This window comes from Chrysoperla carnea, chromosome 4 (assembly GCF_905475395.1).
Source record: "Chrysoperla carnea chromosome 4, inChrCarn1.1, whole genome shotgun sequence".
Taxonomy (NCBI): Eukaryota; Metazoa; Arthropoda; class Insecta; order Neuroptera; family Chrysopidae; genus Chrysoperla; species Chrysoperla carnea.
Genome location: NC_058340.1, coordinates 13,179,055 through 13,194,008, shown reverse-complemented (window position 1 = coordinate 13,194,008; position 14,954 = coordinate 13,179,055). Strand labels below are relative to the sequence as shown.

The 14,954-nt window shown below is 30.0% G+C and overlaps 1 protein-coding gene across 1 annotated transcript; it reads left to right on the top strand.

The window, feature by feature from the left end:
- The first annotated feature begins 848 nt into the window (after positions 1 to 848).
- On the top strand, positions 849 to 9,030 carry LOC123297815 (brachyurin-like). The gene is made up of 7 exons (XM_044879606.1): positions 849 to 987; positions 4,627 to 4,776; positions 4,836 to 4,933; positions 5,197 to 5,369; positions 5,688 to 5,786; positions 6,428 to 6,567; positions 8,719 to 9,030. Exons 1-7 carry the CDS (start codon positions 940 to 942, stop codon positions 8,893 to 8,895), a joined length of 885 nt encoding a protein of 294 aa, XP_044735541.1. The 5' UTR covers positions 849 to 939; the 3' UTR covers positions 8,896 to 9,030.
- Positions 9,031 to 14,954: the final 5,924 nt, after the last annotated feature.

The window sequence follows — 14,954 nt, the reverse complement described above, 5'->3', positions numbered from 1 at the left end:
ATTCTCCATTAAATTTCCTTTCAAACGCGACCAAACAAATCAAAATCGGTTCATCCGTTTAGGCGCTACGATGCCACAGACACACACACACACACACACTCACACACACACACATAGCGGTCAAACTTATAAACTTCTTTTTTTTTAGTACGGTCGCGGTGGTTAAAAAGTTAACATTTTTTGTTCAGTACAGTTTAGGCAAAAACGGACTTAAAAGTTTTACCTAAAAGTTGTTTTCTCGTATATGTATCCTGAGGAATCTAAGAACTATTCGAAAAAAATTTCCAATAAAATTTAATTGAACCGGGAAACTTAGATTGCATTCAATACTCGTATGAGACGCGCGTCTTGAAATTTAGGTACATTTCTTGTTTGAAGAATTTTCCTCGATTAAACTTATTTTTTATCACTTCCTATTTATCTGCCCAAGTTTCAGCTGCTATAGGCATTTTGAACAAGCTTCCTCATAGTTATCTCGATTTTGAGGGCTTACGTCATCTCTTGATTGATGTTGAGGTATCGGATATTGGTGCAAACAGCAGTTTCGATGGTATCTTTGACTATGATATCTACGACTAATTTTTCCCGTACGCCTCCTGGGGCTAAATGTATATGTGCATGGAAACAGACATCGGTTTTGTAGTTAAAAACCACTTGAATATTCAAAAAATAGTTATTTTTTCGTTCGTATCTCACTATTAAAAAAAAATATATAATTTCCAAATAATGTTATTGAAATTGATAAATTTAATAATGTTATCTATGCAATAATAGTCGATCGTGGTGTTACACACAAAAAAAATTCAATAATAAATTAATTATGTATGATTTCAATTGCATATAACATTTGCCACTATAAATAGGTAATAATGTAATTAGCAAGTACTATTTGTACTTTTTTAGTTGTGTTAGTGAAATCAAAACGAATTGAAAATTAAAATGAAAAATTTTATTATTTTTGGTTTATTAAGTTGCATATGTGTACAGGTGAATTTTTAAAATATTTCGATTAAAGTGATTGGCAGGGGCGAATTTAAGCCGAGGGTGAAAGTAGAGCAATTTTCTTAAGGGTCTTAAGAGGTCTTTTTAAGGGGTTATATCCAGTTATAATTTTCAAAGAATCGATTTTTGCATTTCCGGAATATACATATATTAAAGTTTATTATCTGAAAATTTCAAGATGATCCGATAAATATTCACGAAGATGAACGTATAGAAAAAAATTTTTTCTATTTGAGTGTAAACGTCTTTTGAAACTTTAAACGCTTTTTTCTCGTAACAGCAAAGTCGGTGAGCAATGTATTAATCGAAGGAATAAAATTAATGAAAATTATTTCGATATTTTAGACCACTTGGAAGTTTTTTTTGGAAGTCGCCATTTTGCCAAAAATCATAATTTTGACTATTTCTTCGATGAATAACTGTATTCATCAATCGACTAAAAATTTTTTCTGGATTTTTTTATTTTGGATAATCGAAACCAAAGATATAATGCTCACCGCCAGACACCTTTTTTGGAGGACCTCTAGGAGATCGCCTACAAGAGCAGTACCAAATAACATTTTTGAAATCAGACAACGGGATCTTAGAACTAAAGAAATATCCTATATGTATACGTTTTTTATATTTATGTATAATAAATGGTATTCCCAAAAAAACCTCGCAACTGGATATAACCCGTTGATAGACCAGCCACAGGTCACCTTCAGTAGAATGATCTTAAGGGCTCAGCAGAATGACCCTAAGCTCCATTGACACGTCAAATGTTGCAAGCAATGGGTAGCTTGTGATTTGGTTGAAACTTTTAGCACCAAAGTTATTTTTTATTGATGCGGAAAACCACGCGCTTTTTCATGGAACTCAATCAGGTCACATTTTAATTGCCATCTACGAGACTATGGAAAGCAGATATGCCTTCTATTTAATTTGACATCAACCAACGCCACCGTTTGTCAAGATTTAACGCGTCAATAGAGCTAAGTCCGAGGCCATTTCATTCTTTTTACTAACAAATGTTTTTAAATCTTGCATAAGTGATATCAGCGACTATTAAATTTAGTCTAAGTAAAGTTTTTAACACTTAGAAATATCAATGGTTTAAACAAAATTACGGTGTGGGTATTCTTAAAACCTGTTTATCCATTCGAGAACACATTAATTCAAAAAGAATAGATATAGTGAGCTGAAATTTTGTAGCGTGTTCTGTTCAATATCTTAAAATTAATTTGGAGAAAAACGGTCAATTAGGCCATGGGTACAGGAAAAAATTTAACCACAAAATCATTTAACAAACACTTGTACTTAAATATTTTTTAATAAACTATAGATTCGGTATAATTGCAGCTCAAAGTCAGCTTAAGAAGATTTAATAGAGGATAATCTGATATCCAATTGGCCATATTACCCATTAAAATGTAAAACTAGACTTGATACTATGACAAAATTTGAAAGTGAAATTAAAATTGATTAAAAAAGGAAGAAGTTATAAGCAATCAAAGATTGCATTCAAAGGCTGCCTATTTCCTTTTAGAAAAACAAAGTTTTATATGTAATCTCTATGGCGATACCCACATATGACTAGTGACGCCGTATGGGTATCTCGTGCGTAATTAATTTTAAACGTTCATATCTTGCATATTAGTAAAGATTTTTAAAAACCAATTTCACTTTTCTATTCGTGAATTGAGAATTTTTCATCAGAAGCAGGTACCTACACAGGTACGCATAGCCCGGTTTTGCAGAGTTTAAAAATGCGATTTTTAATAATTTCGGTGTTGAGCTTTTTTGCATTTGTATGAATAATTCACTTACTATTTTACACTACAATGATAATTTCTTCATGGGCGTAGACATAAAAAAATTGTCACGAGGAATATGAGATTTTAATAAAAAACTCACATAATGATCATAATTTTTTTAATTACCTTTACCGTATGTTATTCAAAGTACAATTTTTAATGACAGGACAATTGAACAATTTACTTACGCTTCCCCTCGAATACTTTAAGGCATGATCACTGTTTTGAATTTTAAAGCTGAAGTCAACAAAAGTCTTCTTTTCTAGAGTAAATTTTCTCTTTTCTGGTGTATATTTTCTCAGATAAAAACCTCAAAGACGTGTTTTATTGCCTTTTTCGGAACTTTTGATTTATGAACAAAGTTGTTAGATTTGGTGGTTATTGAGATTTCTGATAAAATATCGATTTACCAGTGTTATATTTTCCATAGTGGAGGGTCGTTAGTACTAAAAATAAAAAACCAGTACTCATGATAGCGAGATTTTGGGTAGAATGAGGATGTTACGCGAGCTTGGGAAATTTTTCACACTACAAGATTTTTAAACATCTCTAATAGTATTGGGACATCTCATTTATCGCTTCCTGGGGTATTTGATTGTTTATTTTCTTTTAATTAAGAGCGATTTCTACGTGCATGACTATATCTTCAATGTTTTTTAAGCTCGTTCTAAATTGCAACATTTTCATGTTTATCTACATTAGCATATCTAGCCAAGCATATATATAAATATAATATTTTCATTTTATAGTAGATATTAATTTTGTGTATGATTTATACTTTTGAGTGAAATTCAAAAGCATTCAAGTATTTACATAGACTGTGGTACATTATTAATAAGATTTTTTAATTAAAATAAAATATAAATATAAGTTTAAACTCTTTCTCTCGTTAAAGTGTACGCCTTTTTAGTTTTCCTTAAATATCTCAAATTTTCAAAAGCTATGCAAATTAAAAACTCTACATTCTGGAAAATATATAAGTTCATAGTTCGAGAATATAGCAATCTTCGAAAATTCATTTGATGAATAAGCAGTTTCATTCCAATTCAAATTTTTATCGCTGAGAATTAGCAAGCAACATAGCCGGTTTTTTATTTTTTAGTATAAGTCATAAATATAAGTAAAATACATTTTGTCACATAGATTCGTTAGAGCGTCAGGAAATTTTGCGATCTAAATTAAATTATAAGAAATTAAAAATATACAATTTGCATTTTACAATTGCATTTTAAACTAACCGTAAATATACTAAATTCACAATTCGGTTAATAATGATGAAAATGATCCCAAACTTGTTACTCTGGGAGTTTTTGATACCGCGACAAAATCGGGCACCAGGTAACACGGAGATCAAATATGTCGCGATGTTCGTCGAAAATCAGAGACGGCGGAGATACCGTTTACGCTGGGCACCAAGTACCTCGGAAACCAACTCTGAAAACCCCCCGAATAACAAATTGAAATCATTTTCATCTCTACTACTCGAATTGTGAATTTAGTATATTTATGGTTAATTTAAAATAAAATTATAAAATGCATATTATTTATGCAAATTGCATGTTTTTCATTTCTTATAAATCAAATTAGGTCATAAGATTTCCTGACGCTCTAACGAATCGAATGCAGAAAATCGCATCCAAATCCGACTTATTGTTAAAATTTTTCGAACTTTGACCGTTTTTAGTGTTTTTTTTTGCGACTATAATTGCATAATTTAGCGTACGCCATGTATACATAATTATTGGACAGATATCCTCTTATATCTCTTAGCGTTTATTTAGTTAAGTTATGGTCCTTGAATTATTTTTATAATTTTTTCCTCTTTTAGGCTTATGAATTTGATTGGGATAATGTACAATCTGTAAGAAATTCTGATAACATTGTTAAAGCACAATTAGGTCCATTTTATCCACATAGAGGTCCTGAAGGCCGTGTTGTTGGAGGCAATGAAGTTACACCCCACAAATACCCTCATCAAGTAAGTAAGACTAGTATATTAATACCAGCGTGCAAAATTTAATGTTTATTTGATATTAGGTAGCAATTTTACTACAACTTGGTGACAAAACTGCTTTCTGTGGTGGTTCTCTCATTTCAAAGCGTTTTGTTTTAACTGCTGCTCATTGTGCTAAAGGGTAATTATAATAACCGTAAAGTTGTTCGATCAGTACAAAATAAAAAGATGTGTGTCCGGAAACGCTCTCTTTCATAGCTTCAGCCATCAAAGGAATTTACTACAATTTACATTACAGGAATTTACTACATTCAGGAATACATGAATTTTGCATATTGTGACAAACTGTATAATCCGTTGGGTTGTTTTTTTACCTTTTTGACCCTTGATCGAACAGCTGATAAATTTTTTTGGAATTTTTATAACTAGAATTATTTTTTTTAGAGTTTCTAATTTTACGGTAATTCTTGGTGCTCATAATGTTAAGGAAAATGAACCAACTCAACAAGTTTTCCAAACAACGGAAAAAATTGTTCATCCTCAATGGCCTATTACACAATTTAAATTAACCAATGATATAGCTTTAATTGTTCTGCCTCAAGATGCTGAATTAAACGGTAATTAATAATAATAATATATTTAAAAAAAAATTTATTAAGTATAAAAAAAATTAAATGAATTAAAATGGAAATAGATAAATATGAACCAAGAATATTATGATTAGAAACAATATTTTCCTTATTTCTCCCAAAAGGGAGAGACATACAATTTTTTTGGATTTACTATTCGAATTTGTCTATTTTTGAGTTTCCTATTCTAAAAAATTCCTTTGCAAATTTCAATTGTATTAAGCAAGATATTATTTATTAGTGAATTTTAATAGTTTAAGAAATTTAAGAAGGGACAAGACTTATTTTTCTATATTTTTTTTACAGAAAATGTACAAGTAATTCGACTACCTTCCAGATCACAAGTGAATAATCAATTTATATCAGTTGAAGGAACAGTTTCTGGATGGGGAAAAGACACAGACGGTAATTATTTCTTTTAATTTAGCTACGGATACGAGATTTTTAAAATTTTTTTTTTTTGGTCATTTGGTTATTCTGAATATATAGGTACTAGAAATTTTTCGAACTTAGATAATCGAAGTCTTAGGTAATTGTGTACTAAAAACACATAATCGCTAAAAATGGTTAATTTATTTTGAATGACCACTGAAACTATCCCTATTTCGTGTGTAAAATTATAATAGGTAAAATGATTCCCCATCATGTAAGGTAGGGGTCTTGAATGTGTTGATTGAGATGGATTTATCAGTGATTTTTATTTTCATACATCCTTGACGCATTGTAAAAGAACAGTTAATATTTTATGTAAACAGTTTGATAAAAAATGCAAAGGGATCATTTTACACACTATTCTTACAAGGTCGGTCAAAACGATCCCTTTTGAGAAATATTGAATAACACTTGAATAAAGAAACCAAAAATATTTCGACATTTTACATATGCCGAATAGTTTAGCTATAAATTACATTTTTTCTTAGGGGGGTCAATATAGACCACCTTTCCCTATCGGTGGTGCCCATACAACCTTAAATATTATATGGTATTAGATTATAAGCTTTATTTTATTTTGAATGTTAATGACTAAAAGCAATATAATATTTCAGCTGCAACCAGTGTGAGTCCAGTTTTAAGAGAAGCATCTAATAAAATTATTTCAAATACAAAATGTAATACATACTTATTAGGGATAATTGAAGACAGTCATGTATGCTTATCAGGGAGTGAAAGTCGTGGAGCATGCAACGTAAGTAATGTTTTTCATTTTAAATATACGGTTACGTGTTGAACGTCAGTGCTGGTCATAAATGTACCTATATGTACGAATGGGCCAATTAAATATTAAATTTATTATTGTATACGTTCAAACGTATGGTTCATTCGAAAAAATCGACAAAATTTTAAGTCATTAATAGAAAGGGACATAAAGATGAAAATTGGTAGAGAAAAAAGGAGTAAAAACTTGCTATAATTTCTTAGATGTAAAACTGGTTTTAATATACCTGAACCATTAAACTATATTTATCCTGTTGCTGTTAGTGAATAATGGGTTGACAAAGATAGAAAATATACATAAGCTTTATATATAGAAAATATATATAAAGTGCCTTAAAATATTTATATTCCATCGCTTAGGTACGACCGCTGTATAAGGATCTTTCTTTCTTAATAAAGCCTATTAAAATAGTTGAGAAGTAATCAACAACTGAAATTTACAAAATTGAAAAAAACGCTCAAAAACAAATTTTTCATATACGGAACCCTTTGATCACTCGTAAAACATATCTAAGAACACTCTCTAATAAATTACCTTCTCCCTTAAAGCATTCTCCAAACAAATTTGGAACTTATCCCAAGAAGGGTGCAGATAAAAGCTAAAAAAGATCGATATTATTATAATTAAATCGTCGTGAAAAAGGAAATTTAATGGAGAGTGTTCTTGGATATGTTTCAAGTGCGAGTTTAGGATTCCGTACCCGAAAAATTTGTCGGTTTTTTTTTTTTTTTAATTTTGTAAATTTCATTTGTTGAACATTGAATGCAAATGTCTACAAGCTACTCACAGTGATCTTTAGTCGAAAATTTTTAAATTTCAGATTTTTGAATTTATCTCATTATTTTGTAAATTTTAAAGTTATATAAAAATTATCAGGGCATAAATTGTACTTTTCGATATATATAGTGTTTTCCAGATATGTAGGTTCTCTTGTATATATTGAGAAAAGAAAGCAGCGTTTCCTTTCTTCAAATTATCATAATGAGATTTTTAAGGGAAACCTCCTCTAAGGCTAAGATTGAGGATTATAAAATATTCATTTTAAAATAAACTTCTTCGACAACATTCAAAACGTATAATAAATACCATTCTTTTGCTCATGTTTTTTTCAAATGATTATGGTATAATTTTACAAATAAATATAATTTATTTTCGATGAAAGATTCTGGTTTGTTTAAAATTTTTCGTATTGATATGAATTATTTATGTTGTAAGTTTCGAATCTACTATACATATCTTATACTCTTATGACATATAAGTTTAACATAACAGAAACATAAGTTTTACATTAATACACTTAAATCGATTGTAAAAATAAAATTTATATATACTTTTAATAAAGGAGTAGAAGTTTATTATGAGAATGTTTTCCATTCAAAATGAAAGGTGATATTATTACAAATATATCTTAACAACCAACATTTTGTTTCACCTAAAACTCAAATGATAGCTATATTTTATTTGTGTTTATACCTCTAGAACTGCACGAAAGTAATGTTAGTTGCATATCCGAATGTATTAAATAAAGCATACTCATAAATATTAATCCAAGCATATCAAACACGAGAAAAATTAATCGTTAAAAATTAACGTTACATAAAATGGGTGAAGTATTTAGAAAGAGAGTTAATTTTTTTTATATGTGTTCACATACTTGTTAATTTACTTTTATTAAAATACCTTGAAATTCAAAAAAAATACCGAATAATATTTCCAGTAATTACCCAGTGTAGTTATGGACTGAACCAAAAGTTTGTGACACTTGATTTTTTATTCTTTCCTACGATAAAGGCTTGTTTGGAGATCTTAAATCTTATTTTGCGTATTCAAGAAATTAACCCTTTCGTCGCCATCTTAGAAAATGATTTTTTTTGGTGTTTTGCACATATCTTGCGTTTTATCCATTAAAAGTATCCCGCAAGATTAGATAGGAAAATGGCATTCTGTGAAACTTTTTCTAACCCACCCTAAAATGTTGTTTGGATCATTCTGATCAAAAGCTCACACGGCCATAAAACTTCTTAACGAGTAGTTTTTGAGCTAGAATGTTGAATTTTCATACTGATGCTGAAAAAATACTGATTTTCATCGTTTACTTTTAAAATGACTTTTTAATTTCAGGGAGACAGTGGCGGTCCATTGGTAATCACTGACTTCGATGGTAAGCTTACACAAGTTGGACTGGTTTCATTTGGTTTGTCATTGGGTTGTGAAAATAGTTGGCCATCAGCGTATACAAGACTTACTTCGTTCTTAGACTTTATTGCCAGCAACAGTGATGTTGTGATTCGAGAGTAGTAAATGAAGAAAGAAAGAAAGAAAGAAATGTATGGGGGACTGTTGAACCTTGGATTAAAATTTACATAAGTTTTTTAAAGTCATTTTTATGAATATAACAATGTAAATAGTCTTTTCTAATAACACTATTAGCTCTACACATTATTACCCCAGGGAATGAAGGTTTTCACCTCCGAAATCCAAGTAACCGCATCGATTTTGATGAAATTTTGGGAATATGCTCTACTTACCACCCTATTCAAAATCTATATCACGCCGAAGGGCGCTTCCTACCTGGGGGTGGTTGCCACCCCTTCTCGGGGGTGGAAATAGTTTTGGTCAAAATAACTCCTGGAATCGATAGAGTGACCAATTTTGAGCAAAAAATGTCATATACACTTTTTTATTAACCAAATACTTTTTGAGCTATTTGCAATAGAAAGCGCACAGATTTGACATAAAAAAAGCACGTTTTCAGTTGATTTTTCGTGAATTACTCAAAAACTAGGCGTTTTTTTACCATAGTTGTAATGAACAAAATTGTAGCCAATAAAAAAATAAAAAGAATGATTACTTAATCGATTTATTAAATACAACGATCAGTAAGTAATACCGTATCAAAAAATCTTTTTTTTTATTCATTAGTTTTTTTTTGGTGTTTGACGTTTAAAAACTCGGAAAAAATGAAATTTAATAGCTTTATAAGCATAATCTTTTTTGTAGGGCTTGAAAATACCTTCAAAATGAGCTGTGTTAAAAGTCGATCGGACAAAAATTGAGTGAGTTACAGTTGAAAGAACGTGGGCTATTCAAATTTTTAAAAGAAAAATCTCACATAGGATGGGTACCATTTCCACTTAAATTGTAATAAATCCATTTCCTTGCACAGTTCACTTCATTTGAGTCTCGTATATGTGATCAAGAAGTTACACTGGGTTTGAAGGCTTATTTTTAGAAATAGGCACGATCAACTTTTTTAAAAATTTCGAATATAAAAAAAAAATTTGTTTTTTTTTCGAAATAACTAAAAAACTACTGCAGTTACGAAAAACATACTCGGAAACAAAAATGTAGGCCTGTTTTTAACAAACATTTTCCTTTTTTGTTTGTTTTTCTAAGATGAAATTTAATGGAGATATTAACGTTCTAAGTTCGAATACCCGCGTGAACACCCCATGTTTTGAGCCTTTTGACCCTTCACTTTTTCAAAACTAACGGTTATAAAAAGATGAAACTTTCAGATGTTATTGTCCTTAAAATTACCTTCCAAATGCTTTTTGAAAAATCAAAATCGATAAAAAATTACAGAAGTTATCGCAAAAAAACAAAAAAAAATTTTTAAGCTTTTTGGAACAAAGTAAATTTATAGCACCTATATGGTGACAAAACGTATACTAAGTGTTTTTGTATCATATAGATATATGAATATCACTAGTATGACAGAATACATGCGTTAAGCAATGCATCTAAGTGAGAGGTATTGTTCATATGTGTGCAACAAAACTCCCACTCTCTGCATGCACACAACATAAGATCTGTCGTATCGTATCTGTAGAGGCAATTACATGCTAAACACATATATATAATACCTCACTTAGATGCATTGCTTAACGCATGTTTTTTGCCATACTAGTGATATTCATATATCTAGATGGTACAAAAACACATAGTATAATACTCATATAACACACAGCACATGGACACAGACTAACACACACACACACACACACACACACATATTTTTGCCATTTTGTAATTAGGTTCTACTTACAATCCACTTCAAAGCCAGCCTCTCCCAAAGTGTAATTTTTGCCCTTAGAGGGGAAAACTACCCCTTATAAAAAAAATTTATAAAAAATAAATAAAAAGTGGTCTAAATTGCTTTGCTGGATTAATTAAGTAATAATAAATCTTTGATTTTTAAATAAAGATGCAATTTTGTTTTTTGGGATTGAATGATGTTTCAAAGTATTTTTAACATAATTTATTATACTCAATCTTGCAAAGCACTTTGAAACATTTTTGAATTGTTTTTATTGCATTTTTCTAATAAGGGGTAGTTTTCTCCCTTAATTGAAAAAATAAAACATCGGCATAGAGTAGACTTTAAAGAGGATGGTTTGTAGAGCTTAATTACAAAATTTAAAAAAAATTCCATGAGTTTTAAGCATTGAATCTTGTGAAAATGTCGAAAAATCGTTTTTTTCATCGTAATTTATGGTAATTATTAAGGGTTGAAACATTCTGAAAATTATACTTGTAATGATAAATCATAGCACAACTCATATTCAACATAATTTATCATTCCCCACTCTTACAAAGTCCTTAAAACACTTTTTATTGCATTTTTGCACTGAGGGGTAGTTTTCACCCCCTTAGGATAAAAAGCGCCCTTCGGCATGATATAGATTTTGAAGAGGATGGTTTGTAGAGCTTAATTACAAAATTTCAAAAAATTCCATGAGTTTTAAGCATTGAATCTTGTGAAAATGTCGAAAAATCGTTTTTTTCATCGTAATTTATGGTAATTATTAAGGGTTGAAACATTCTAAAAATTATACTTATAATGATAAATCATAGCACAACTCATATTCTACATAATTTATCATTCCCCACTCTTACAAAGTCCTTAAAACACTTTTTATTGCATTTTTGCACTAAGGGGTAGTTTTCACCCCCTTAGGATAAAAAGCGCCCTTCGGCATGATATAGATTTTGAATAAGATGGTAAGTAGAGCTTATTTCCAAAATTTCAACAAAATCGATGCAGTTACTTGGATTTCGGAGGTTGTACCCTATTTTCAGCTTCATTCCCCTGAGTATATGTATTTTTTGAGAATTTAAATATTAAATTGCTATCAATAAAACTATATTTATATTTTATTAATATATGATCCATGTAATAAGATCATGATTTACTATGAATCATACCCTAGAGTATTTTCAGCATGTTGTTTGTAAATCATCGTGATGATGCGACTTGAGTAGAATTTTTTGACTCCAATCACGCGAGTAAATTTATTACGTCACTCGAGTCGTTTCGAGTTTTGAGTCACTCTAGTTAACTATTTACACTCCCTGCAACATCTCGCAACATCTGCTTTAACATTTTTCAGGCTTTTTATCGCAATTCCTACATGCATTAATAATAATTAAAAAATTTTGAAAACATTGCTAGTGAGAAGAAAATTACAAATCAATATGTAATACCTAGTAGGAAAAATTAGAAGAAACTGCAAAATATTTCTACTTATAGGAATTCTTAGAAAAAGTTGTGGATATACCAATTTTTAAATTTCTTTATTCAATTAGCAATATGAATTATTAGTCAATATAAATAAAATACATAAAATTAGTTCAACATTTAGCTGGAATGTAATTAATTGATAACAGGATTGTAAACGCACTCGATTCAAATTTGTTTTCATACGAGTACGAGTTTGGCAGATTTACCCGAATCACTCGACTAAAAACAGAACTCGAGCCGTATCATCATATCATTGAAGAAGGTATATAAAACAAAACATTGAAAGCGCTACAAGTTTCTTCTTTTATAGACATCTCTTCTCTAAGCGTTCCATAACTAATTATTTCATTGAATCATAGTACGTGATGATCTATAACGAAGGACAAAATAATTGCCACATTTCCAGCACACCTTCTCAACATTCGATGAAAGTGTAGCCAAAATATGTACGAGGTACGGGTCGAGGACGAGTAACAAAATCTCTCAGGGGAATAAGTATTACCAAATTCATTCTGATGACTACATTAAAGATCAGACATCAGACGGACAGACAGAAAATGGGAAATGGACTAATTAGGTGATTTTATGAACACCTATATTAAAATTTTGTTGGTAGCATCAATATTTTTAAGCGTTACAAACTTGGGACTAAACTTAGTATACAGGGTATAAAAAAATGACCTTCGGTACGGTGCCTAAGATTATATTTTTTGATCAAAGGTACATTACCATAAACAGGCAACACTCTACCCTATAAACTTGATCATAATATTTATTAGACTATAATGTTATTGTTATATTATGAATAAATAATTAATAATTATGGTAGTTACCTTATTTACGTGTACTTTATTAAATTTAACCTTTAAATGTCTATTATGATTGTTAGACGTATACGTAACGTACGTAGGTTTGTATCTGTTTAGGGAAGAGAAGATTGTAATTTAATAATAGCACTGACATTATTTATGTGTAATTTTTACCCCAAGTCGTTATAATAAATACAATGTACTTATATAACTTACCTATCCATAGTCTATACCTACCTACAATATTTAATGAATATTCATATTGTTTTATAAGGTGGTTTTAAATCCTGAATGACGCCATTCGATGCTTAAAAATGTAAGTTCAGTAACACTTTTATATACGAAGACCTATTGAATATGTTTATCTATACTTTTAAATTGTACGAGACAAAACGAAAACATTTTACAAATTGCGTGAATTTCTATGTGTTTGACCCCTAAAGTTTGAAAGTTTTAAGCTTTCCAACTGAAAGTTTAAATAAAACTTTTAAAACAGTAAAATTTATACTTAATGATTGCAGTAGACCGAGTGGAAGATTCCATTTTTCTACTAAAGTATATAGTTAAGACTTTGACATTGAGCAAAAACCAGGCTTCGGTATAGTTCTGCCTTAGTATATATCAATATTTAACGTGTAGTTTTTTTAGTAGTTTTGATCTTGGATACAAGTCCTGCACTTGTTGAGATTGTCTTGGCATTTCTCACTCACTCAAATTTTCTGACCTGTCACTAAATCCGTTTAATACATCCTATAACAGAAAATGCACATTGAATTCAACATATTTCATGATTTTCGTAATAAAATCGAAAAGAAAATTGAACATAACAAATAGTTACCATATGTATCGATTCATCAATATTAGTCGATTTATATCGTTCCACATACAGAAAATTTATTAAGTTTCATGTATCTATTTGTCTTTACTATTCTCTTGTTCTTTGTGTGCTGGCTGCTAGTGTTAGCATATAGAAAGTAAAGTATAGTATATGTACTAATGTATACAATACATACGGATACTATACTATACTATACTATACTAGCAAAGAAATACTTAACATAGAAAGATGAAAGATATAAGAAGTTTTATGGAACTAAAGAAAGTAAATTGTTGTGTACAATTTAACCTCTTGACAAGAATTACGACTCTCAAAATAACTTTGAAAAATGAAAATTGTGAATACTGGTGAAAACTTAATAAATAAATATTACCATATATAGGAGGCACTTGTAAACTTTCTGATAAACCAGATGTATCGATTTTCTACAAAAAACCACAAAACATAATTTAGATTGAAATTTATGTTTTTATTACTATATGTAACAACTAATATATAGTACGGTTTATTTATGGATTCACATATTTTTTGAAATTTCTGAAAATTAACTCGCTGAAAACCGCTTGCACTAATAAAAATGACTAAATGGTATTACTTTGCGCCAATTATAGGTGGATATAATAAGGTAGACAGATAGATATATAAAATATACAAAAAGGGACGCAGCGAAAATCCGTAAGAGTTACAAAGTCTCATGCACTGGTTCATTTTAGAAAAACCATTTTAGAGATGATGAAAATGTGTTAATTAGGAAAATTCTTTTTTAAGATTATTGAAAAAAAAATCCGAAGAATTTTTTGAGTAAGACGAAACCTGGAGAACTTTTTGCGATTTGTGTTTCTTTAATTTGCTAAAAAGGTGACATGAGGGCAGAAGAAACCAAGGTGGGCTTGGGGAGGGTAGCTTATCTAAACCTCATCCAAAAAAACTTGTCCGAATCACTTGACCGAAGTGATCTAAAAATACTAACTACCAGGAGCACAATGTTCCTTGGTTCATTCTTTAATTTCTTGACGGATAATGTTCTCTTTGATATGCAATTATATGAAGACAAAGTTTAATTGCTTTAAGGTTGGTAACGTAGAGAATTAATTACCAACGTGCATTTGTTTAGATGTTGAAGAGAGAACCTTCAGGTACAATCGTCGGGGGTGACTCTTGGTTATGGTATTAGGGTGGTAGATTA

Excerpts from the sequence above, each read along its gene's own strand:
- LOC123297815 (XM_044879606.1), top strand. The coding sequence starts at position 940 with ATGAAAAATTTTATTATTTTTGGTTTATTAAGTTGCATATGTGTACAG. Across the intron at positions 4,934-5,196 it reads GCTGCTCATTGTGCTAAAGG|AGTTTCTAATTTTACGGTAA; the intron begins GTAATTATAATA and ends TATTTTTTTTAG. Across the intron at positions 5,370-5,687 it reads TCAAGATGCTGAATTAAACG|AAAATGTACAAGTAATTCGA; the intron begins GTAATTAATAAT and ends TTTTTTTTACAG.